This window comes from Dromiciops gliroides, chromosome 3 (genome assembly GCF_019393635.1).
Source record: "Dromiciops gliroides isolate mDroGli1 chromosome 3, mDroGli1.pri, whole genome shotgun sequence".
NCBI classification, from domain to species: Eukaryota; Metazoa; Chordata; class Mammalia; order Microbiotheria; family Microbiotheriidae; genus Dromiciops; species Dromiciops gliroides.
The window spans coordinates 33,655,957-33,683,537 of record NC_057863.1 but is presented as its reverse complement, the minus strand read 5'-3'; the positions used below and the strand labels follow the sequence as shown (position 1 = coordinate 33,683,537).

The window sequence follows — 27,581 nt, the reverse complement described above, 5'->3', positions numbered from 1 at the left end:
ATATTTAACCTTTTACTTCATTACCTACTGGGAAAGTCTTTAAATGTTAAGCACCCAATGACTTCCAGTGAGTTTTATTTGACATCATGCAATGCAAACAGACTGGCATAGTTGAGTTATAGGTTCTATAAAGTCATTATTCCTCAAGAACATTTTGCCATGCTTAAGTGACCTTGCTGCATTTGGGGCTTTTTAGAAAATGTGAAGATTCAGAAATCCAGATAAGTTTTCTTATTTAAAAAAAGAAGCAAATTAAGCTTTGAACAGAGTCTGCAATATTCTTCAATCCCACAGATTTCTTTTGTTAGGATCAAGAAATAAAGCCCAGCTGGGCATGGTGGTGCATGCCTGTAATCCCTGCTTGGGGGAGAGTCGGAGGCTGAGTTAGAGAGTTCTGAAATGTAATAGGGCAAAAGTCAATCAGGTGTCTGCCCTAATAAGGTTGAGTCCCTGGAGTTCTCAGGCTGCCTAAGGAGGAGTAAATCGATCCAGGTTGGAAAACAAAGCAGGTTCAAGTTTCCATGTCGATTAACAGTGGGATCAGGCTCCCAGGGGCCCCTGCATGTCTATCCCATGAAATATAGGGAGACCTGTGCCTCAAAAAAAAAAAAGAAAGAAAGAGATTCCAACTGAGAAAGGAAAAGGAGAAGAAAGCAACCAGCCAACTGAAATAAGCTCATTTCTTTGCTCCAAAAGGTCCAGAGTGTACCAGGAGACTTCCATCTGAGAGATGGGGGGGTTGAGAGGGTGTTTCATGCAAGGCTGCAGCTGGTTAAGGAGTGCAAAGGGTGCCCTCTCAGCCTCCTTTTCATCCTCCTCAGTGAAGTACTTTGGGGGAAAAGAAAGGTTAGCAGATACCATTTCACATTCTAACATGAGTAGGTAATGCGCAGACAGCATCGGTGGTGAAGAAGGGACCCATCTGGGGAGTCACCGGGACAGGGAAAGGAGCCCTAGGGAAAATACTGGATATGTTCTTTCCAAGTAAGATGTCACAACGGTGTCCCTGAGTCTTTGCAGAGCAGTCTAACTCAGCGGGCACATAGCAGGTCCTTAATAAATGCCAGCTGCTTTTCACTGAATATACTTTACCTTCTGAATGTCCCTCTGAGATCTCCAGTAAGTACTTAAGGATTTCGGAACCACCATTATCCTTAGGAGCATCTGAAACATGAGCAAACATCGCATTAGCTGCAGATGAAAGATGGTCTTTATTGGCACAGTTGTTGCTACATAATCCTCCCAAGTCCCCGTGAAGGGAATTCAGGGTTCTCAAAGGGGAGATGGGGAACCAATTCAATGATGGGGAAATCTCTGGTGGGAACCTAGCCTCAGGGCATGTTGGGTATTTGGTACAAGAAGACTGAACAAGACACTCTTATCTTTTGGCTCCAGGCGGTCTTTCTCACCAACCCCCTCTGGAATGCTCCATGACCTCCTTTAATTCCCAACTAAAATGCCACCTTCTGCAGGAAGCCTCTCCCAACTCCTTCATTTTAGTGCCTTCCCTCAGTTCTTTATTTCTTGGACACAGCTTGTTTGTACATAACCATTTGCCTGCTGTGTCCCTTATTAGATTGTAAGTCCCTTGAGGGCAGGGGCTGTCTTTTGCCTCTTTTCGTATCTCCTGTCCCCAGCACTTAGCACAGTGTCCAGCATACAGGAGGTGATTAATAAATGTTTATCGGCTGACTGATTAGTAATATAGGTATAGTTCCTGAATAGGCACACACATTTTCTTTACACGGAGATTTTCTTTACATAGAGGTTCCTATGTGGAATTCTCCTTCACATGTAGCTCTGGACTTAAAGTCAGGAAGCCATGAGTTCAAATTCTGCCTTAGGCACTTTACCAGCCTCGAGACTCTGGGAAAATCACTCAACCTTTATGAGCCTCAGTTTCCTCAGCTATAAATGGGAATAATGAAAGCATTTACCTCACAGGCTTATTATGATGAAAAAATTGTACAATACTCATAAAGTGTTTCAGGAACCTTAAAGAGCTATACAAATACAGGCTAGCCACCCTGAAGCACTGAGACTTCTTCTGAGGATTCTCTGACTTCTCCCATCTGTAGTTTTTGAAATTTGGCCTTCCTGTTCCTTCTGACTTGGTAAGGTAGGGTTAATACTCATATAACTTCACTCTGTTGCAAGGTGGTTCTAACCTAGGTCATAACTAAAGTTCCATAGCACTAGCGACAATAACAACAGTTATCATTTACATAGTCTTGAGGTTTGTAAATTGCTTTACATAGATTATCTCACTTTATCCTTCCAACAAGCTCAGGAGTATAATTCCTATTTTGCACATGGGAAAATGTTAACATTAACATCTATTCATTTTAAATTCTACTGGTCCCATGGGGATGAAGCGAAATGCTACTACTTTGAATGTCTGTTCTCTGTCCCAAGAGGCAGTGCGAAGGAGACTCAGGCTCAGAATCAGAGAGAACTGAATCCAAGTGCTGACTCTGACATAGTCAGACTCTGACTAGCTATGTGACTCTGGACAAGTCACTTAACCGATTGGTGCCTCTGAGACTGTAAGTTACAGAGAAGGCACCAACCCACACTGACAAAGGGAGTCCTTTATCAGAAAGAAGGTCCCTGAACCTGAGAAATCACACATGTCCATCAGTTTTCTTGTCAAGGTGTAGGTATATAAGTAATTACATGCATAAATAAATGTCCACATTCAAACTATGGCCAGAATTTACAGGACCAAATGGAGGTGTAATATCTTGTTCTTCCAGTAGGCGTCACCATTGAAGCCAGAATGAACAGGTAAAGAAACCTACTGAAATGAATAATCATTTTAAAATAAATTAAAAAAAAAATCACCTACCCCATTTTACGCTAAAGCCATAAGGTGTAATTAGCCCTTTAATAAAGGGTCGAGTCGGGGGTCCTGGTCTGTCAGGACTTGTTGTACAAACCAAAACTTCACTTGGACAGCTCCTTCCTTCCATGTTAGAAGCAATTAACTAGAATAATGCAAAGGGGAAAAAAAATTGAGAATATTAACATCAAACCTAGGAATGCTCAGGGAATAAAGCCAACCATGTCACTTCAATGGCTGAGATAAAAGAATCAGGACAAATGAAGGCAAAACCTGCATATACTCCAACACTCACAAAATCCACCCTAAGGAACCCATGGTGTACAAAGGAAAGAGATCTGACTTTGGACGTGAGTCCCAGTATTTCCTTACTTACCTGTGTGACCTTGGACAAATCATGTAATCACTGAAGATGCAGTTTTCTTATCTCTTTAATGGGTGGGGTGGGGGTGGGGGACAAGAGATGGACCTGAAGTCAGGAAGACTAGATTTCAAATCTAGTCTCAGACACTTTACTAACTTGTGAGACCCTGGGCAAGTCCTTCCACCCTTCTACCTTTGTTTTCTCATGTGTAAAACTGAAATAACAATAGCACCTACTCCCCAGAGTTGCTTGAGGGCCAAATGAGACACAATATCTGCACTATACAAACCTTAAAGCACTAACTATTGTGAGATTTAAAATTGGATATTAGATCATAAATCTCCCCTTTAACCTTTCCCTTAATTTATCTCCCAGACTAGTAAATGGAAGAAGCTTCTGGTTTTCTAGTTAGAGCTTTTATTGTATGGTAGTCACAAGGTGATCTTGACTCAGAATACAATATATAATTATGCAACAATTTCAAATAATACCCCTTTTTTTTTACTTAGTATACAATTGCTTTTGTGAAAAATCAGAACATATTTAAATATAAGTTAAAGCACAACAGAATCTCAAAGAAAACTTTTACAAATGTTCCCCTCTTTTTTTTTTTTTTTTTGGAATACGCTTATTAAAAATAATACTTCTAGAATCAATTTACACTTGCCATGGCAACCAATTTGCCAAGGAAATGCTTTAAAGAGATTGATCAAATAATCAGTTGAGAAAAAAATAACAAAAACAAACAACTCAGAATATGGGAGCACAATACTCCTAGAATTAACATTGTATTATGAAATCAAAACCATGTTTCAAAATTAGATAGATGAATGAATAGAAGAAAATACATGTGGAATAATAAAAGACAATGAAATTCAAACTAGGGAAATCTAAATGAATATGAACTTAATATTAATAAGAGTATTATAAAATATAAACTTGATCACATGACTATAAAAAGCTTTTACAAATATTCCCCTCTTTTTTTTTTCAGGCTTAATTTTCATTTTTAATTACAACTGTACAACAGACCACTTTATTCTTGCATCTTCTCAATGGTTTCTTCTTTATATTTGCCCTTCTCCTTTCCAACTTGTCGGGATTTGGCTTTACGCTCAAGAATCTTTTTACAATCTTTGTCCAGTTTTAGTCTGGTGATAACTACCTTACTAGGGTGAATGCCCACATGAACAGTTGTGCCGTTAGCTTTCTCAGGCTGCACATGCTCAATGTAGATGACGTATTTCTTTCTGTAAACCTGCCCTACCAATTTGCTGGCCTTAAACATTTGTAAAAGTTTTCTTTGAGATTCTGTTGTGCTTTAACTTGTATTTAAATATGTTCTGATTTTTCACAAAAGTAATTGTATACTAAGTAAAAAAAAGGGGTATTATTTGAAATTGTTGCATAATTATATATTGTATTCTGAGTCAAGATCACCTTGTGACTACCATACAATAAAAGCTCTAACTAGAAAACCAGAAGCTTCTTCCATTTACTAGTCTGGGAGGTAAATTAAGGGAAAGGTTAAAGAGGGGAGATTTATGATCTAATATTAAATTTTAAATCTCACACTATATAAATGTAAGCAATAATGGTGATAATGACCGACAATCCTTCTCAGATCCAAATCTTTGGGAGCACAAATTGTCTGTTATATTATTAGAATTAGTGACTTAGGACTATCATGGGTTTAAAGAAACAATTATGATTGGGCACAATGGGCTGCTAAAATCCACAGAGCTCTAAGTGGCTCCTTCTTGCTTCTCAGGCACCAAGGGAGGGAGCAGAAAGCTCCCTGATTCTTTCGTGGGGCAATGAGGGTTAAGTGACTTGCCCAGGGTCACACAGCTAGTCAGTGTCAAGTGTCTGAGGTCAGTTTTGCTCAGGAATACATTTATTCTTATTTGTTTATTTTGCCAGGCAATGAGGGTTAAGTGACTTGCCCAGGGTCACACAGTTAGTAAGTGTCAAGTGCCTGAGGTCGATTTTGAACTCAGGTAGGTCCTCCTGAATCCAGGGCCGGTGCTTTATCCACTGTGCCATCTAGCTGCCCCTGTATTTATATTTAAGAGAGGAGGCTTGGTTTAGCAAAGAGAGGCTAACCCTGTGGTCAGGAAGACCCAGGTTCTAGTCCTGCCTCTGACGCATCCTGGCTTGGTGACTGCCATGGGTTTTAAGATGCTAAGCTACAGTTGAGCTGCCAATATGAACAAATATAATCAATTTCTACTGTGGGATTTTTTTCCACACACTGATTAAATCCCATGCAGATACTCTCCTCCTAGGAGCATCTTCTACCTGCCTAGCTCACTGTAACCCAAACCCTACACAGGAGCTCATCTATATCACTTCTACTAGCTTTAATCCAATAGCAGTTTGACTATTAAATGGACAAACATCCAAGAAGTTCAATTATCTTACATTTTGTCAGGATCATCCAAAGCATAATTAGATTATGCTATTTTTAAACTGTTATTCCCTCAAGCCTAATTATTATAATGTCATAGGAGGGAGTTGAGAGATTCTCATCTTTTGAGAACTAAATTACTGATATACATATTTTTTAAAAACTCATTAAAGTTATTTGTTTCTTAATTTTACCAAATAATGAGTCAAACCAGAACTAAGGTCCATTTATACAGTGATTTCATTAGTGATGGGAGGATCTGAAAGAGTTATTCCAAGCCAAAAGAGCAACCAAAACTCCCAATCACTAAAAGAAATGGAAGGAAAATTTGGGAAAAAAAATTTCCGTTGTGAAAAAGAAAGGACTGGTAGTGCCATCTTGTGGAAGAAGAGTGGTAGGACAAGTATGTATTCAGTACCATACATCTAAGTTTAGGGAACATTTCCATTAATGCACTGTCTGTCCTCTGTGACATATGAATATGACAGTGGGAAAGCCAGTGGAAAATGAAGATTCCCTGCATTGCTAACAAGTATGTGCAAATTCTTCCAAAAACTAATAAAAGTAAAATGCATTTAGATAGAGTAACCAAACTTCATAGGAAAGATAAAAATGAATCCATCCATCCATCAAGCAACAGTATTTAGTAAGCATTTATGATGTGTCAGGAACTAGGAATACAGAGAACAATGAAATAGTCCCTGCTCTCAAGCTGGGGACATTCTATTATTTAATATTCAAATGCTGAATATTGAAGGTCAATATTATATTGAAAATTGAACATCAAATATTCTTTTATCCAATAAAACCTTGGAGATAAGAATACAATGACAGGACACTGCATAGAAAAGGAAGAGGGAAGATTCATTAACTTTTTTTTCGGGGGGGGAGGTCCTAGGTCTATGATTTATCAGTGTGACAAACTCCTAGGGTGTCTGTTTAGAGAATTAAAAATTCTCCCATTGATACTGATCTGTCTGTTCTCGAGGGGGAAGTTGGAGATAGTTGCTTGGAGCACTGTACATCAGGGGCATGACCTGACCTCAGGTCTTCCTTAATCCAAAGCCCTCACCACATAGTGCTGTCTCCCAATAAACCCTGTTGGATTTTAGCAAGATCCGGGTCATCCATGCATTTGGGAACTACTGCACTCTTCTCCTACCAAACCCTACCCTGTATTTAATTTTAGTGGTCCTGGCAACTCTCTGAGACTGTAAGTTGCAGAAGAGGCAGATCTACATTGGTGGAGGGAGTTTATTAATGAAATCAAGGTCAAGTCTTTATCTCTACCTCTAAAGCTTCTTTGCCCTCAATTATCTGGGCATAAAACAGCAGGCCCTTAAGTGCTGTTGGCTGCAGAACTAAAAAGACAGAAGAGAAAATATTTTAGAAAGAGAGGAAGAAAAGGAAGTGGGGGACCGTGGACAGACCAAAAGAAATAAGGAGGAGAAGAAAGGAAGAGAAAAGGAAAGAAGTCCACATAAGGGTCAGAGGATCAGGGCCAGAGTTCTAGGACACCCTCAGGTCTCAGAAGATTGCGGTCATTTGCTTCTGACTTTGATCCTGTATTTGTTTCTTGGGGTTAGGGTAAGATGGCCTTGGGGAGGCTCGGGAAGTGCACTTTCCCCTACTGAGTAGAAGGCTGACATGATTTCATAAAAAGCTCTCAGGCTCATGCATCTGTGTGGAGGAGAAGGTTTTTCGAAGAAATTCAAGGCAAGCAGAGGCAGTTAGGAACTCACCCTGAATTTATACTGTGTGCTTCTCTTGAGATTCTTCACAGTGCAGGTAGTGTCCTCTCCAGTGTATCTTGGGTGGAAAAGGCTATCCTGTAGGGAAAGAACCACAAGGTGCCTACTTGTAAAATCCTCTGCTTTCAATACCTAGGCAGGCTTCCTGACTGTGAGCTCATGATTCCAATTCTCAACAGTGAATTCGAGGTCTGGCAACACGTGTCAGGAACTTAAAGAAATGGTTACATTGGGAGGCCCCCAGTAGTAAGCTCTGGGGGGGGTTTCTGCCAACAGAAAATTTCTTTTTGGTCTGCTCAGCCGCTTTGTAAAGGCAGGGTACCAAGCTAGGGTTAACCAGCTTGATGATGGTAAGACCCTTCTCTTCTCTTTTTTTTCCTCTTTTCTTCTTATAATGCAGTGGGGAAAGGTAGTCTATTACTTTGCTACAGAGGACCCTTCTGGGCTGACCCTATAGCAATGGTGGGAACCCTGAGGAATGAAGAACTGAGCCGCTATTAGAGGCAATTTGGTTCAAGGAAAAGAGCACTGAATTTAGAATTCAAAGACCTGGGTTCAAATCTTGACTCAGTTACTTTTTTTCATAGAGGACTTGGGGAAAGTCACTTATCAGGCATGTCATAGTGGGTTGGACCACTGAGGTCCCTTCAACTTTGTTGATGCTATGATCACATTAGGCCGCAGTGTAAAAATGAGGAGGATGAAATAGGTGACCTATGAGGTCCTTTACACTTCTAAAGCTTACTACAGCCTAACAGCCTAGGAAGGATTTCAATAGAAGGAAAAGAAGATGATAAATACATCTGGGTTACTACCATGAGCCAGGCTTTTGACATGAAGCAAAAGACCAGAAAACAACAACTCGAGATAAACATTTTTTTTTTTGGTGAGGCAATTGGGGTTAAGTGACTTGCCTAGGGTCACACAGCTAGTAAGTGTTAACACTGATTTTTTGATAGACCCAAACTGTCTTTAAGTTTATTTGGATTCATTAAGAAACACAGTCCTCCAAGAAGAGAGAAAATACAACTCTCTTTTTTTTTTTTTGCAGAGGTCATGGTGGGGGACTTTGGGTTTAGAAAACACTCTTAAATTGGGTCGGTTTTGCTGAATTCCCTCTCCCCTCTCTTTGTTTGCTCTCTCAATCTTTCTTTCCCTCCCCTTTTTCTTTTTCTTCTCTCTCTCAGGAATAGGTTATTTGGAAGGGATGTGATCACAAATAAAGGGGATGGAAAAACAAAATATATCAATAAAATTTTTAAAAGAGTCTGATTCAGGGGCAGCTAGATGGTGCAGTGGATACAGCACTGGCCCTGGATTCAGGAGTACCTGGGTTCAAATACGACCTCAGACACTTAACACTTACTAGCTGTGTGACCCTGGGCAAGTCACTTAAACCCAACTGCCTCACCAAAAAAAAAAAAAAAAAGAATAAAAGAGTCTGATTGTAAACCTCTCTGGATGAGAAGCTGTGTTAACCTATGTAACTAACTGTTGGCAGGGTTTGCAAGAAACTGGAGGATAGATGGAGATTGGGGAATATCTGACTAGAAATTTTCTCTCCATGTCTCCTCTGAAGTTAGGTGTAGTGGGGGAAGACACTTGACTTAAAGTCAGAAAGACCTGGGTTCAAGTCCTGACTTAGAAACTAGCCACGTGAGAGCCTGACCCCAATCCCTTCAGTTTCCTCCCCTCTAAAATGAGGGGGGTGGATGTGATAATGGCCCAGGGTGACTTGAACTCCAAAATGGAGGAATGTGTGCTGTTCCATGGCAAGCATCCCTCCAAGGAGATGGCTAGAGACGCTAGAACTTACGTGATCATCCTCCTGGATCTCCAAGGTGTAGGTAATAACCTCCTCTGCCGTGCAGCCTTCTGGCTTGTTCCACAGCAGTGTGATCCACGTGACTCCCGCTCGAACGAGCCTTGGGGCAGAGGGCGTCTGAGGGATGGTTCCAGAGGTGTAGTATATTATCTCCTGGCTGTAGCCACTGTGGAGGAAGGAGACACCATGAGCCAGGGGCCTGGCATGAGGGAATGAGCTGGGTGAGGGGTGAGCAGGTGCCCAGCTGAGGAGGTTCACCAGAGGAGACCGTTCCTCCTGGGAGGAAGACAGACAGCAGGTTGGGGGGACGGAGGCGGGGATAATGGGGGCATTCTGATGAGATGCAAAGAAGGCCACCTCCACTTTCAAGAAGCTTACATTCGAAGCGGGGAGACGACAAGCAAACACCACCAGAGTCCCCTGCGGGGGCTGTGGATCTCTAGAAAAAATGGGAGCTACTTCACAGAATTCATATACGCAGCAAACCTTGTTATTTTGATCCTGCGTCTGTTCCAACAAAATGTGCCTCTTGTTGCTCGACAACGATTGAACACACAAACCTGCTGGGAGACTCACTAGACGTCTCACCCACCCGTGGATTACATTTTTCAACTGTCCATAGAAACCACCGAGATGAACATAGTCCAAATTTACATGAATATACAGACCGTAAATTCACAAGTACAGAATTTCAGGTCTAGAAGAAACCTCAGCGGCCATCAAGGACAACCCCTCAAAGCAGCCTTTGTATGAGGACCCCTGACCCCCCAATCCAGCTCTGGCCTCTTCTGCACTGCTGTCACTGTTAGGAGTTTGTTTCTTGTTGTTTTCGGGTGCTCAGTTGTGTCCAACTCTTAAGACCCCAAGGACATAGCATGCCAATACTGTGTGTGTAGTTTTCTTGGCAAAGATACTGGAGTGGCTTGCTGTTCCTTCTTCAGTGAAATTAAGGCAAATAGAGGTTAAATGACTTGCCCAGGGTCACACCACTAGTAACTATCTGATACTAGATTTGAACTCAGGTCTGTTTTTCTCACTCCAGGCCCAGCCCTCTATCACTGAGCCATCCAGTCACCTGTTTCTTTTGTTTCTTACCTCCAGCCTAAATTGAGAGGCAATGGAGTGCAATGAAAAAAGAAAGAAGGGAATTGGAGCCTGAATCCTACCTTTGCTACTTAATACCTGTGACACCTCAGGGATATCACTATCCCCTTCTAGGACCCTGTTTTCTCTTCTATAAAATGAGGAGGTTAGACCAGACACTCCAAAGATCCCTAATAACTCTAGGATGCACAGTTGCCTCTGTGCCTTACTGTTCTTGTCCTGGAATCTCTCCTCACCACCCAGTACTCTGGAGGCTGTGTGGAGCAGGGCTGAGTCACAAGGCTGGCTTTGGAGGCAAGGGGCTTCGGTCAAAGCCCAGCTCTGCCACTATCTGGGGGACCTGTCTGGACCACAGTTACCTCGACTATAAAATGAAGACTGGATGGCCTGTGAGTTCCCTTCTAGCTCAAAATCTATGCTTGTCTAGGGCAGGGGTATGTAACCCGGAGTCTGTGAATGTATTTTAAAAAATATTATGATCATTGTCATAGATTTCCTTTATAATCCTTTTTTTTTCCTTTTGGGCAGGGCAATGAGGGTTAAGTGACTTGCCCAGGGTCACATAGCTAGTAAGTGTCAAGTGTCTGAGGCTGGATTTGAACTCAGGTCCTCCTGAATCCAGGGCCAGTGCTTTATCCACTGAGCCACCTAGCTGCCCCCTATAATCCTTTAAAACATTCATTCTGAAAGGGGGGTACACAGTCTTGACTGTATTGCCAAAGGGGTCCAAGACATAAAAAAAGAATAACCCCCGATTTATGCCAACGTGGGGCAAATCACACACAAAAACTGGTAGCACGGGGTTCCCTAAAAATGCACCTGCTAGGGTGTGCCTTGAGGGCTAGTCCACACTGGTCCATGGATGTGCATCCCAATCTGTCAGCCAGCCAATCAACATTTAGTGCTAGGGATGCAAGAAGAGGCAGAAAGTCAGCCCTGGTCCTTACGGAGTTCACAATCATGAAAGGAACAGCCACGTTTGCCTTACTGTGATGACTAAGGCTGGAAAGTGACCATATGCATTGCTGTCAGTAACAACTGCTGAAATTCACAAAAAGGGCTCCCAGGCTCATTCATGATTCATTTAGGACAATACATTTCTGGAGCATTCTGGCCAACTGAGGCTGTCGGCTTCGGCTCAGAGCTGTCCTGAGGCTGATCATGGGCTTGCTAACAACGGCTGGCTTAGCATCCCCTCCCCTTCTCCACCTACACATCACTGAAAAAGGAAAGTGCAGGAAAAGCTTCTTTAGGTGGTGAAAGGAGACAGAAGCACATCACTTTAAAAAAATAAAGCAAAAGGCTGGGATTACTTTAAAATCCTGGACTGTTAACTATTTATTGTTTGTCTTGGTGCACAAAGGTCCCTAGTGGCATTTTCACAGAACAGATGTATTCTGGTAGCATTAGGAAGAACCCACAGAGCAGAGCTTAACACCTCATAAGAGGACCACTCCTCTCACTCTTCCATTGAAATATTCCCATTTTAGTTCTTCATACAGATACAAGGAAATTGTCACAGTACAAAGAGTGTCAGATTTGGCATCAAAGGACCTTGGTTCAAATTCCAGCTCTGCCAACTTCTGTGTAACTTTGGGTAAGATATTTAAACCTCTCTGGCTCCCAGTTTTCTCAAGTGTAAAATGACAGAACTGGACTCAAGGAACAAAAATCCCCTTTAGCCCTAGATCTAGGATTCCCCGACCCTATATTTGAGTACATGCTCGAAGGCCAGCTGAGGGGCAGCTAGGTGGCACAGTGGATAGAGCATTGGCCCTGGAGTCAGGAGGACCTGAGTTCAAGTCCAGCCTCAGACACTTGACACTAGCTGTGTGACCCTGGGCAACGCACTTAATCCCAATTGCCTCACCAAAAACAAAAGAAAAAAAAACAAACCTGGGAGGCAACATTACCTGGTGCCAATGTCATTGCGAGCGGCCAGCCTGAATGTATATCCCATTGCCGGACAGAGCTTGGTCAACTTGCAATGCTTCTGGCTCCCAAAATAGCACTCTCTGAAGCCACTGTTCCTTTTCCCCTACAAGTGGGAGAAAACACACACACACACACAAAGTATGCCAGCGTTAGTTTTTGTAAGGATTCATTTCCTTTCTTCGTTTTGCATGAAGGACGTCAGTGCTGGGAAAAAACCAAGTTATGTGCCATAGATGTCCTCTATAATCAAACCTTTCTTTTCACATAATGGCAGCTCTGAAAATGTGGTTTTTGCTCTTCTTCAACATTGTCTGGCCAAAGCTTGGACAACATCATTGCTAGTATTTATAGAACTTTAAAGTTTGTAATGCACCTTACATATATTATCATCTCATTTGATCCTCAATAATAAATCATTGCTATTCCCATTTTACGGATGAGGCTAAGAGGAGTTTTAAGGGAGTTCAGAGTCATACAGCTAGTTAGTTATATGTTTCAGGCAAGATTTGAATTCAGGTCCTTCTGACTCTAACATTCTATCCAACGAGCCACCAATGTTACCTCTTTGGGCCACATCTTCATCTGTAAAATGGGAGGTTATAGTTAAGTTCATGATAAAAGAAAAGAAAAACATAATAATAAATGAAGGGAATGCACCAAATCCATTCACACCAAGCACTTTATTTGATCTTTACAAGAGACCTGTTAATTAGGGTCCTCTGAGGCCCTGAGATGAGCTGGCTTCAAATTCACATGCCAAGTGACAGTATGCTGTAGCAACCACTTCCTCCCTATAATCCATGTTATTTTATCTATGTTCCACAGAGTAGGAAAACCACAAGAGACTACTGAAAGGAAATCCACTTTGGGACTTCAAACCTTAGCCCTAAAGTTAACTTGGCAGCCTCCCAAGACCTTCAACATTCCTTTCAATAAATAAAAAGGAATCCCAAGCATTTAGGCTGGTCCAGTGGACCACAGCCATACAGTAGGCTCTCCTGCAAACAACACATCGGAAGTTCTCAAGACATTAAGAAAGGCCCAAGAGAAACCCTAATTCTCTGAATATTTGTCTTAGCCTATGTCTGACATCCAAGCCCCAATATGGGAAATGCAGATCTAATTCAAAACCCGAAACAAACAGAACACACCCCCTGTTCAAAGGCTTAGGTCCCTAGGGTGAAGAGATAAAAAATCCCTGGGGAATGAAGAGCCAAGTTCAATCCAAAAAATGACAACAAAGGATACCCAAGAATCCTCAGGTCTAGTTCTTGGTAGACCCATTTTTCCATATGTCTCAGTTCTGCTCAATAGTATATAAGTTTCTTGCACGCAGGGGCAGTTTCATTTTTGTCTTTGTATGGTGTCTGGCACGTTATGGGTGCTAAACCAATTCCCACCAAATGAACTGTTCAGGCGGGACCTCCTACAAATCCCCTCCTCCTTGCCCCCTGGTAGTATTTTCACCTAATTCTCTCCCCTCAATTTTGAAATTTACATAAACTCTGCATGTATTTGATATTTATTTTTCTGTACAAGCAATCACCTCTCTTTCCATCCCCATGTCCCTAAATTGTCATCTCCTAAAGGACAGGGGTTATTTAATGTTTATCATTGAATGCCCCGTGTCTAGCAGAGCACACATGAAAAAGATGCCTAATAAGGGGCAGCTCAGTGGCACAGTGGATAGAACACCGGCCCTGGAGTCGGGAGTACCTGAGTTCAAATCCGGCCTCAGACACTTAACACTTACTAGCTGTGTGACCCTGGGCAAGTCACTTAACCCCAATTGCTTCACCAAAAAAATAAATAAAATTTAAAAAGATGCCTAATAAATGCTTCTTTGAATTGAACTGAATGCTTTTCATCACATTCTATAAATCCTACCATCTCTACGGTTACAGGGCAAGGCAGATAAAATGGCTGCGCCTGGAGTAGGGAAGGCAGGGTTCAAATCCTGCCACAGACACTAGCTCTGTGACCCTGGGCAAGTCTATGATACTCCTATAAAATGGGATAAACCTGAGCACCTCCCTCCCAAGGTCAGTGTGAGGCTTAAATGACATAATGTCTGAAAAGTGCTTTGTAAATCTTAGCGGCCTACAAAAATGGAAGCCACTACAGGAAAGCTATAGCCTAAAGAAAGCATTCCTGCATCACTCAATATCAGTTGATCAATTGGTATTTAGTAAGGACCTACTATGTATCAGGCATGATGCTCAGCACTGAGGAATAGGTTATCAGTGCAAGGCAGAGTTTTTAAAACTTGTCTGAGATGAGATAGCCTACTCTTAGATGATCACTGATAGCCTCATGCTTGGTGCCAACCTGGAACGTTATGGACCAATTCATTCATAGAAAAAAGGCTCAGATTCTGCAAATGTGCATAACTAGATCCAAGATCTGATTGGTTTAAACACTGCAAATGTGTATAACTACATCCAAGATCTGATTGGTTTAGATATTGCAAATCTGCATAACTGCATTCAAGATCTGATTGGTTTGAACATTGCAAATGTGTATAACTACATCCAATATCTGATTGGTTTGAACATCACAAATTTACATAAATGTATCCAATATCTTGATTGGTTTCAACACTGCAAATTTCCTAACTGCATCCAATATGTGATTGCCCTGTCCAAGAAGGTTGATGCATTCTGATTTCATTTCAAACTGTAGCAGGTTCCCCACTCTGCTAATGGACTTGTCCCAAAGATGTCTACAATGATCTAGAAAAGATGCAATAACTTCCAATACTTTTATTCAATGACAAAAAGTAGACATTTTGCCCACATGTGCAACAGTCTGAAGGACATTAAGTAGGGGATAGGGACTAGAACTGGGATCTCATTGGTGCAGAGAACTCCTAGATGAGGACTTCCTTCTATCAGTGCTGGCTGGCACCTCTAAGACCATAATCTTGAGGGCTGCCTACAGTATTGTGAAATTAAGTGATTTGTATAAGGTCACACAATCTATATGTACTAAAGCTAGGATTTGAACCCAAGGTGTCTTGGCACAGCGGCAAACTCTCTCTACCCTACACCAGGCTGCTTCCCAAAACAATGAATATAAGAGAAAAATACCCAGATAGTCTCAGAGCCATTTTTATCTGAACTCTATCAAAAAATATGAGAATCGATCAACAAGCACTTATCAAGTATTTATATGCAAGGTACTAGGGATATCCCCTCTCTCCAACTCCTCAAAGAACTAACATTTTATCTGGAAAGACAACAAAAATACTACCTCAACGGACAGGATAGCTTACTGGATAGAAAGCTGGTCTCAAAGACAGTAAGTCTTGGGTTCAATTCCTGACTCCAACATATGACTAGTATAGCCCTGGACAAATCTCTGGACAGTCAGTGTGTAAGCAGAGGAAGTCCTCTCATCAAGAGGTCTTAACACCAGTGGAAATCAAGGAACAACTATCATCTTTGCTGGAAGTAGTCATCAGACCCTGAATTACCCACAGGGACGAAATCACAACATGGGACTGAAAGGATCACTCTCTGGATGATCATGAAATTTCTAAATTTCAAAATGATCGTTTCTAGAGTGCTTCAAGATTAAAAAAAGTCTTCATAACAACCCTATGAGGTAGATGTTTTACTAGTGCCATTTTTAAACCAGTATAGGGTCTTATGGTTGGTAAAAGAAGGAGCTGAGGGGCAGCTAGGTGGCACAGTGGATAAAGCACTGGTCCTGGATTCAGGAGGACCTGAGTTCAAATCCAGCCTCAAACACTTGACACTTACTAGCTGTGTGACCCTGGGCAAGTCACTTAACCCTCACTGCCCCACAAAATATTAAGTGATTGTGATGTGCCAGGCTCTGTGCTGAGTGTTGGGGAGACAAAGAAAGAGAAGAAAAGCCCACTCCCAAACCCTGTCCCTGCTCTTAAGATGTTCACTGTATAATGGAGTATTATGGGTAAGGGGACAACATGCAAACAACTCTGGATAAAATGGAGATAATGTCAGAGAGAAAGCACTAAGGCTGAGGACCAGCAAAGGCTTATTGAAGAAGGGAGGGCTTTGGGTGGGATCTGAATGAAGCCAGGAAATGGAGACAAGATGGCACATGTAGGAAGAATTTCTGGAACATCGACACAGCATTACTGAGATGTGACTCGGTGGAGCAGATGGCTTCTAAGAAGGCCATATGAGGGCAGCTAGGTGGTGCAGTGGATAGAGCACCGGCCCTGGAGTCAGGAGAACCTGAGTTCAAATCCGGCCTCAGACATTTGATACTTATTAGCTGTGTGACCCTGGGCAAGTCACTTAACCCCAATTGCCTCACCAAAAAAACAACAACAAAAAAACCAACCCACAAGAAGGCTATATGAGCATTTCTTAGGGATGTCAGACAGGGGGTTCAAGGATGGCCGGGTCTAGGATTCTGGCATGGTCTAGACGACTTTTCCAACTTGGAGATTCTGTGAGTCTGTCCTAGCATGCTTTTGGTTGCAATGGATATTTAGATGTCTCTCATCAGTTTCCAGGTCTCAATATTGCTAAAATTTTCTTTTCTTTTCTAACACCTAGTCCATTCACAAGATAAACCCAGTCTCTGACTCTTCTAGGCCAACGATACCAAATCCTACATGCTGTTAAACTACATAAAAGCATTCATTTTCTAGGATGCCCTTGGCCCGCAGACTGTCAACAGAACTAGTAAGATCCAGTAGGCCAATTTCTCAAGATGTGAGTTGCAAAGTACTGTAGAGATCTCTCTGGGACTGGTGGGTCTGACGTGCTTTGAAGGGGAAGAGGAAAAAATGGGTTGTCTGGGGAAAATTTACTGGAGCCACTGGCTATTTTTTCAAGGTAATGGTAAAGAAAATGCATGTGTGAGAAGCATGAAGCGAAAGAATTGCTGGACCTCAGGATGAGAGAGGGGAAATTTACAAATAATATGAAATACACACAGGCGAAACTCAATCTGGCATCAAAGGGGTCCTTTGTAGGAAACAACTAATAGCCCTCATCTTCCTAGCTGAAGGCAGTTTCTGGCAGACAGATAGTCACCTAGTAACCTGCTAGAGACCTGATATGGGTGGTGACAAGTGATGTCTTCCATCTAACCCTTTCTTCCCAGGGGACTGATGCACTACGCATTTCTTATTTCATCTCTTAAAATGAAATTGCTGAATAAATGATAAGCATCAACAATGCTTGAAGGACATAATTTCCATGACTTTATTGCACAAGCACCATCTTTTGATTCTTTTCTACTCCAAACCATTTGATCTTTTAAAAATAAAATTCAGGTACTGAATAAGAAAAGTCATGGAACCCTCTCCCCCTTAACACTGTTGAATTCCTGAGAATTACTTGAGGCGGGTAGAAATTGGAGCCTCATTGTAGAGATGTAACTACTGAGGTAGAAAGATTAATTGGCAGGAGAAATGTATATGTCATAGTTTCCATTTCATTGTCGCTAATGGAGTGGGCCAAGCCATATCTCACATCTGTTAAATGTGCAGAAGACTAGATGGGTGTCAGCTAGTCGAGCGTGATTAGACCACTGCAGCTGCCCATCGAGTCTGCTCCCCAACCTGTACCAATAAATACAGATTTTCTCCTTTTTTGCTCAACACGTTTAGAAGAGAAATGAAGGTAGCAACAAGAAACAGTGATGTGCTTTCTTCTAGTCTGATTGCAAGGCTTTTCTTCTTGAGAATATTCTCTCACACAAGGAAACCTGGGCAGCCTGTGAGTTGTCCAGTGGTTATTCATCACTCAAACCATGCGATCACCCCAGCCTCTTTTTCTATCAGATATTAATTATGTCCTTTACTTTGGTTTGTCTTCCTAGGTCCTTGTTTGGAATGTGCTATAGTGTGTTCACATACATTATGCACCCTCCCTTGCCAAGAGCGATACTCTTTTTTTTTTTTTTAGTGAGGCAATTGGGGTTAAGTGACTTGCCCAGGGTCACACAGCTAGTAAGTGTTAAGTGTCTGAGGCCGGATTTGAACTCAGGTACTCCAGACTCCAGGGCCGGTGATTAGCTGCCCCTGAGGGATACTCTTAATTCTTTGGTGATCATAGCATTCACTAACCTAATTAATAGCCACACTATAACACAGGGAGAATACTGGGATTAAAAGAATGGACCATGGTTTCACAGAATAGATGGGGGGCGGGGGGGTGGTCACTGTAATCTCCCAAAGGTACTCCAGCCCATGTCTTTGGAAACTTCCTTGGGTTTGGATACCTGACTCCCCAATTTTGTCTATCTTTCTTTCCACCCTTGTGTTTTACAACACTGCCAGTCCACAAGTGAGACGAGCAGGTATAAACATTCACAACTGCCTGGATAAGGGACTCTGCTGAGGATAACTGGACTTTATTCCTGAAAACCCATCCATTGTCATGAGGACCTTTCTTAAAAGGCAAAACAAATGGACAGGCTGAGAAAGAGCCCAGAATCATGGCCAATAAAGATTGATCACACTGTAGGCTGCTGGGATACAGATACTTAATCATATGGTTTAGAAACCTTGAAACGTTTTAAGACTCAGAATTGACCTCAGGATGAGTCCTATAGAGCAGGGGTCCTCTTAGCCTTTTTGTTAAAATAGATCCTTCTGGCAGGAGAGTGAAGCCTATAGATCCCCTTTTCAGAATCATGCTTGTAAATGCAGAAGATAAATTGACAATTAAAAATGAAACTATGTATGTGGAAACATGGCTATCAAAGAGGCAGCTAGGTAGCTCAGGGGGTAGAGTGCTGGGCCTGGAATCAGGAAGACCTGAGTTCAAATCCAGCCTCAGACATTTTCTAGCTGTGTGACCCTGGACGAGTCATTTAACCTTTTATCTGCTCTAATCCATTAGAGAAGAAAATGGCAAACTATTCCATTATCTTTGCGAAAAAACCTAAATCAAACCAAACAAACAAAAAACCATGGAAAGTATGGTTCACGGGGTGATGAGTCAGACACAAGTGAACAGCAACGAGAAGTCAAAATATTAAAACAACAACAACAAAAAGCAATCAAATTCAGAAAACCCCAGTTAAGAAGCTCTGCTTCGAAAAAATTTTAAAGCTACGTGCCAGGGATAGTTTAATTTCACTTCTCCCTAAAACGTGGAGTATTGGACTTAAAGTCACAAAGATCCAGGTTCAAATTCTGTCTCGGACACTTCCTAGCTGGGGGACCCTGGGCAGGTTGCAACTTCTGGGCCTGAGTTTTCTCGACTGTAAACTGAGGCAGTTAGACTCAATGACCTCTGGGGTCTCTTCCAACTTTAAAACCATGATCTTATGATGAACAAAGGGGATGAACTTTCACACGCTGGGACCCAATGTATCTTTACTACCTTTAAGGATTCTACTCGCCTGGCAGGTCACAGTGGGGATTCCTTTGGCCTACAGGCTGGTCTCAGTGGCTGCCCAAGATACTTTCTTAATCACAAATTCTCCAATTTGTGATGATGTGGATTCTGCTCCTCTCCCAACCAACGGAGGTCGAAAATCTGCTATATCTTAGTAGTGGGTTCGCCTTTCTTTGTGTAGGCATCTCTTACTCAGCACACAGTAGGCAGTTCATAAATGCTTGGTGACTATTCTACTGAATATGGAAATGCGCCTGTTATTTCAATTTGTTAAGAATTTAAAAACAAAAAACTTAAAGAAAAGAAAATGCATTTTCATGCACTCTATTCAAAGGAATAAGGATGTATTAAGTACTTAGTAGTATGTAAAAAGAGCCAGGGATTCAAAGAGGCTTAGATTCTGCTGGGATGATACAATATATAGAGATATAAATACAAGATCATTTCAGGAGGGAAGACGACTCAAACTAAGAAGATTAAGAGACTTCCTAGGGAAGGGGGAGGGAAGAGGACCCTGAATAAAGCTGAGGATTTAAGAGGTGGGGGTTAGGAGGGAGGGCCTTCTAGCTACTGGGCCCAGCCTGTGCAAAGAAAGCACAGGAAGCTTAGGCAACAACAGTTTAGAAGCATTATAACTCATTAAAATGATCATTAAGTTCCAGCTTTATTAATTTTAAATCTAGAGGAAGGTTTCCCTGGCACATGGACAGGTTCAGCTTATGGGATGGCTGAACCTATCCTAAATGGGCTGTTCTCTGCATATGGACCGTAATGAACAAACATCCAATCCTCACACATGAAATAGATACAAAACACTAATTAATCATTATGACCTTCCCTCCCCATTTGCGTTTTTACTGCCAGGAGTGACTCTACAGATTGCCTGGTCCTCTGTTGATCTGGCTGGCATTTCCCATTGCACTGGCAATAATAAGCCTAGAATGGTTGGTGTTTCCAACACTGTTGGCACTAATGAATGAGGCTGGCTGGTATTTATAATCATTCTTGCATTAATGGATTGTAAGTGATTCTATTTTCTGATTTTTAGCTGCATTAGTCCCAGCATGAAAAATGAGAACAAGTTACTCTAGTCCTGAAGGCAGATGTAAGACACCTCTGTATTTTGTTGGGATATGTTGTCATCTTTGTCACCATCGTCACCACCACCACCTACCACCACAACTTGACATTTCTCAAGCACATTAAGGTGCTTGAGATGTTCCCATTGAGTACTGGAGAGGAACGACATGGGTGTGAGTTGGCTCCAACTCACTGCACATAATTAAAAAGAAGAAAAATTGTGAAGGATGTTATCAGAGAAATGTTTAGTAGCATGAAGTAGATAACCAAAAAGCAGATGGGCCGGTCCCAGAGCAGGATAATGGATTGGCCAGGCATCTCCACAATGCCAGGAGCTTGAGAGAAAGGTCATCGACATGAATAATAGGCTCTTCTCCCTCTTTTCCCCCAATCAGTGATGGAATGAAGGGAAGACGTAGATAGCAGTCACACAGGATTGTGTGCTGGCCTTCATCGCTGGAGGACAGAGTGGTATCAGTGGGAGCAGAGACCCCTCAAAGATACCTCACAGATGACTTTGTTTTACCTTTATAACTCCAGGTGGCAGGTACTACATACAGGTAGCACCACCCTATTTTACAAACAAGAAGACAGAGGCCCAGGGAGCCTAAGGGATCAAGTCCACAGTCACCAGGGGGTGGAATTGGGATGGTAACTCAGATCTCTCCTGATTCCCAAGCCTAACACCCTTTCCCTCCTCCAGATATTGGTCTAGCCTGGCCTTTCTCACTATTTTCCCAGGCTCTTTCAGGTTCTGATAGAGTTATACATTGTGTACTCAGGAATAAGGTTTGCCGAGTGTTTCATATTCTCTCACATGGCCCTCCCAACAACTCCAAGGTAGGTTCTAGTATCCCCATTTCACAGATGAGCAAACAAGGCTCAGGAAGGCTAAATGCCTTATCCAGAGCTGGTCACAGAGGTAGGAAGCATCTGAATCAAGATTTACTCATACGTTTCTGTTTCCAAGTTCAGTATTCTACCCACTCTACCACCTGGACACCTCAATGAATCTTGTAACCAGTCATGGATACACAGGGTATTCAGGGAAGAGGGTGCAAACACCCATGGCTATCTCCTGACCTGGGCGCCCTTCTGAAGGCCCTGCCCGATCCACACATACTGGCCAAGGATCTGCAGACGGCTTGGTGTTTAGGCAACAGCCCAGATCAACTTGTCTGTCAGAAACAGTCACGTTAATTGAAATAAAAAATAAGGCCGTGGCCGCCAGCTGAACGGTACTCAGAGCCAAGAGGTTTCGTCTGCTAGTGGGTCTATATTTAGAAGCTGTTCCCGCACGAGCAGACCCCAGGCATCATCAAAGACACATGTTGGCTTCACAAGTCAAATAAGCATGTATTTCTTCGTGATAAGTAGACATAAGAAGGGGCCCATGGCGGCCGGGGTGGGGAGCAGGGTGTTAGAGAGATGTGACACTCCACAGTCTGGGTGGTTTCAGAAATTCTCCAATGCAAACCCACACTCATTCCTCCCACCCTGGTCTTTGTTTTCCTTCTGAGTTCCAGGGTGGCCAACAAGATGAATGTGTAAATGGTGGGCAGGGGGATGAGGTGAGGGGTTTGCATCTGCATGTTACTGAGCGGTTTTGCTTCCATGTTGTCTGTTCTCAAGCTAGAGGGAATAGGCAAGGAACGCTGGACAATTCCCAGTTCAAAAATCCTCCCCTAACTCCTTCAATCAACTGGAGATTTCAGCTGGGTCCAATTAGGGTCAGAACACACGTATCACATCTACTTACCTATCTATATTAAATTTTATCTATCTATCCATCCATCCTTTCATCCTTTCATCCATCCATCCATCCATGTATGTATCTATCTATCTATATATCATCCATTCTTTTATTTCTCTACCTCTCTACCCTTGAAGGGTTAAGTACATCCAATTGGCCTTTCACACTCAAAACCCAATGATTTAATGAAATCGATACCAGGCAGTGATAATGCCCCATAAGCAGGAGTTTTGACTCACTGAAAGTCCAGGTCTTATGCCTGGCTGGACAATGGACAACGGCAACAGTTCACCTTGGATGTCTCGGGGACACGGAAAGGGGAAGGTGACAAGACCAGAGAAAATCTTTGGGTAGATGGTCTAGGTTCATAATGACCAAGTTTGGTCCCAAAGAAGAAGTCTGAGAATGGGCCCATCTACCCTCCTCCTATGAGGGATGGGGGACGAAGGGTAAGGAACCTTAAAATAGTAAAATAATGTGGCACTTGGAGTTTATTATAGCTTAAGTGATTTTATTTCTTCTTCTTATAAAAGAAGACTCTTTTCCCCCCTTTTCTTTGTCGTAAAGCCCAACTAGCTCTCTGTATGGCGATAGGATAAAGGGACACATTAATATACTGATGGTATATGTAAATGATGGTAATGTAAAAATAAAAGACATCAGTAATTTAAAGAAAGAAACAAACAAAAACATATGCCTTCCAAATACCATGAGCCTTCTGCAGTTTATTTCTGTAGGAAAGACACCCCAGCCAGAGTGATTAGTATATAGAATTGTGTCAGACCTTCACATCTCCCAAAAGAGAAGTTAAATCTTCCAGACAAGGTTTAAGAAAAATCAGTCCCTGGGAGCAGGTAGGCCCAACATCCTGATGGGGGCAGATCCACATCTGGTTACAAGAGACAAATGTGTTTGTCTGCAAAGAAGGGAGGACATCTGGGGAGAGGAAGATATGAACCAACCTGTTTTCTATCTGTTCAAGGTAACAAAGCATGATTTGAAACCCAGGAAAAGGAATTTGCATATTGCATTAGGCTGAGACAGGCTTTTCTCTGTTGCTCAGATGAGCTATTTTAAAATTGTAAAAATGGGCCACAGGTCTGCTTCAGCGGCTTAGCTGGGCCTGAGGTGGGAAGTGGCAGCCACAGTAAACATCTGAGTTCTTAAATCATGGAGAACAGATCACAATGGGAGGGGGGGGGGTCTATAATTTTGCCTCTCCAGAGCTGAGTACCAGTTTCTTGTGGTAGACCTAGAAGGTTTCACTGCTGAAATGGGTAGGCAGGGGCTGAGGTCTTCCACAGCAAAGCAGCGGGCACCTCTTCACCAGCCACTGTGGGCAAACCCAACCCTCTTGGTATGTCTACTCTGCTCAGCACCTCTGTGACAGTTAGGTTTAATCAATAGGAGTCCTGGCAAGTGATAGATTCATTTTTCTTGTACTGTACATGGACACAATCTTCAGGGCAGAGTCCCACAAGTGGAGGGGATCTTAGAGGCCAACTAGTCCAGCTGGCACCTGACCAAGAATGCCCCCTGTGACCTACCACACGAACGGTCGTTTCGATTTCTCTTAGATCCCCAACATCTCCCGAGGAGCTCATTCCATTTGCGGGTGGCTAGGAAGTTTTCCCTGATATCAAATCTAAATTTGCCTCTTAATCTCTTTCATCCGGCACTTCTAGTTTAGACTCAGGGGGCCAAATATACCAAGTGTAAGCTTTCTTCCATGTGAAAACCACTGATACTCGAAGGCAGCTTACCCTGTCTAATTCACCTTTCCCCAGTCCTCTGAGCTTCTTTTCTCCAGTTCCTGAAGACTAAGTTCATGAATTATCTTGCTTTGTCCCTGATGGAAAAGCTTAACAAAACTGAAAGAAGAGGGCAGCGAGGTGGCGCAGTGGATAGAGCACCGGCCCTAGAGTCAGGAGTACCTGAGTTCAAATCCGGCCTCAGACACTTAACACTTACTAGCTGTGTGACCCTGGGCAAGTCACTTAGCCCCAACCACCTCACTAAAAACAAAACAAAACAAAAAACTGAAAGAAGGATCTCTGGAATTTGGGGGCCTAAAGTGAGGAGGAAAGATCCCTGGATTTAGAGTCAGACAATGTGGGTTCAGATCCTGGCATGGCTAACTAGCAGCCATGTAACCTTGGGAAAATCATCCGATTCCTGCCCCACATCTGCGATATAGCCTCAGTGACCCACACCCATTTAACTGTGCTGACCTTTGTTCTATCAACATTGAATGAGAGTTCCCCATTTCCAATATTTGTCCATTCTATAGAACAGCTGACTGTTCCTATTAGTCAACAGGAAACCAGAATGCTCAAGTCCTTTTGGGGGATAACTGAGTCACTTCAGGAAGGACCTTAGGTGATATACTAGTCCCGGTTCAGACAAAGCATCTTCTCAGTGTTTCTGTAAATTTTACAACTGGGTGCTTGGTAAAGAGAAAAGCAAACTCTCTAAAAAGCCCAAAGGCACCACTAACACCATCTACTTAGCCCCTGGCAATCCTGTTGAATATTGTTGATTCCCCTTAGAATCTGCTTTCCACCCATGCCTTGACTTATTCAACCTCAAATCTCATTCCTCACCTTGACTTATTCCACCTTTTATCTTGAAGTGAAAATAGACATGCTAATCACCTATCAATCAAGCACCTACTTGTGCCAGGCACAAGTTTCTGCTCAGTCAGTAACAATACATTAGAAACTTCACAAGTCTCACTAGGAAACTCCATACAGGAGCGTCTTGAGAAGACTACACTTCTGGACATTTTAACAGCTGAAGATGTGAGCTTTTCTTGGGGGTAGATGCTCCCACCCTCCATAAGCTCAGACAGGATCCTCACCAGACTGCCTAACTCAGGGGGCTAACTCAGGAGTATCCACCACGGTGGAATTATGGGGCCTATCATCACCTATTCTGCCTGGTTTTAGCGGCAATGGCATCGGCTTGAATTGGCAGGACCTGGGAGAAGAGATGTTTCACAGACGATGTAGGTGGGCATGAAGTGCTCATGATGGGCCAAGAGACTGACAGTAATATCTGATGAAACCACTGACCAGGCTGAAGGTGAGGACTTGGGGCCAGGCATGGGGGCAGATCCTGCAGATCCATGACAAGATCTGTCAGGGTACATGGCCAAGGCATGGTCCTGAGCCCACAGGGAAGAAGACCATCACTGTTTACACCCTCTGGATGGGCTAAGAGTCAATGACAAGTCTTCCTAGTAAAACAGAGGCCTCTCCATCTACTTAGCCACTGCCTCCCAGAGGCTTCTAGCCTTTACCATCCGCCTTGCCAACACTATACCCTGCAAGGCCTGGCACTGTCATATGCTAACTGCCTTGCCATTGAAGTGGAATCTGTCCCGGGGCTGACATTTTGTATATGTGTTGTCTCTCCTAATTAGAATGTGAGGTCCTTGGAAAGGGGAACCGCCTCATTTTTCATCCCTAGCACTTAGCAGAGTTCTTGGCACATACACATTCATTCATTGACCTACAATGTATGAAACCCTGCCCTGACATTTGGTGACTGGGGGAAGCAGGGAAAGATACAAGATGTTCGCAGATAAATAAGTTCAAAATAGATGTGAAATAAGTTAAAAGTATTGGAGGGGAATTATTAGTTCTTGTAGTTTAGTTAATTTTCAGTCGCGTCCAACTCTTTGTGACCTGTTTTGGGGTTTTCTTGGCAAAGACACTGGAGTAGTTTATCATTGCCTTCCCTGGCTCTCTACATGATAAATGGAAGCAAAAAAGGTTAAGGAACTTGTCCAAGGTCACACAGCTAAGTAAGTTTCTTAGGCTGGATTTGAACTCAGGCCCTCCTGATTCGAGGGCCAGCACTCTTTCCACAGTACTACATAGCTGCTTCTGAGTTATTAATCAAAAGAGCCAATGAATTGAGTTTCGAGGGGTGTTAGGACTCCCAAAAGGATCAGATGAGAAGAATACTCTGGGCCTAGGGGATCAGCCCATACAAAGGTGGAAGGTGAGACAGGAAATACTCTGGACAGGTTGGAAAGGCGAAATGTTGGATTCTTTCCCCAAGCGTTCAGCTTTTAACTGGGCTCCCGACATACTACAGGGCACAAAGCTGCTTCCTCATAGCCCAGGCGTTTTCTTGATAGTAAACTCATCAATAAACGAAAAGCGATGTCAGTTTGGCAAATATGGCTTTTCTGTGCTGATAAGCACCATGTCTGACATCTGCACAGCCAGCCAGAGGAAGGCAGGAGAAGTTGATGGGAGCATTCCAACCCTTCTCTCTATAGGACTATCACTCATTAGCATCAGGAGGGAGACGGAGATGTAAACACGGGGTTTGTGACCAGAAGGAAATTAAAATGTGGTGATGACTCACGCAACCCGTCAAGTTGGAAGCTGCCCTGAAAATTATATCCTGCCTTTAACGACGCTGCTATTCACCCAGAGGAATTGCAGGAAAAATACCTTCTGGCTCAGAACACTGCAGGACAGGAAATAATTCTGACAGCCCACCAGAGCCCTGCAAGGAAGCCCAGGGGACAAGGAGATGGGCTACCAAAAGGCACATGGCTGAGACCTGGGACAAATGGTATATGCCGAGGAAAAAGATGAGTCAAAGGCAGCAGTCAAAGGTTCACGGATGGCCAAGATGGTCCATTTGAGGGACTCTAGCTCACTCATGCCAGTTGTGGCCTAATATTTAGAATTTTAGATGACAGTTCATTGAGTATCTTGTGGAAAAGGAGACTTTCCACAATGTTGTGACTATGCAGGATGGTCACTTGACTGCAAACCCTAAAAAGATGATAGCAATATTCTTGGCCAATAGAGCCAGAGCAATGTGAGCTTTTTTTCTTAAAATTAAAAGTGCTTTTCAAAGTCTGAAGTGCTAAATAAGTTGAAGCTATGTATGTGAGAAGAGCTAATAGCTAGCATCTTATGGCTTGCAAAGTGGCTTGTCTCATTGGATCCTCACAGCCCATACAAGGTGACTCTGGAAGGGAAGGAGTTCGAGATCCCATTTGGGTATCACAAGATCGCTATGAAAGGGCACTTTCTGGTTCAGACCCAGTGCTTTACTCATGCAGGGAACTCCCAGTGAGAAAATCTATTGGTGTTCATTTCTCAACTGTGAACTAAGTTGACACCTGAAGTCCCATC

General features: G+C 42.8%; 1 protein-coding gene across 1 annotated transcript in view; it reads right to left on the bottom strand.

Annotated features, from left to right (window-relative positions):
* Positions 1 to 27,581, bottom strand: part of FNDC3B (fibronectin type III domain containing 3B) — a 399,493-nt gene that overhangs the window by 73,262 nt on the left and 298,650 nt on the right. Inside the window, exons 12-16 of the mRNA XM_043994436.1 lie at positions 12,210 to 12,334; positions 9,184 to 9,358; positions 7,359 to 7,445; positions 2,849 to 2,987; positions 1,093 to 1,164 (exon numbers count right to left, since the gene is read on the bottom strand). Coding sequence (XP_043850371.1) covers positions 1,093 to 1,164; positions 2,849 to 2,987; positions 7,359 to 7,445; positions 9,184 to 9,358; positions 12,210 to 12,334 — 598 coding nt within the window. The remainder of the gene's footprint in view (positions 1 to 1,092; positions 1,165 to 2,848; positions 2,988 to 7,358; positions 7,446 to 9,183; positions 9,359 to 12,209; positions 12,335 to 27,581) is intronic.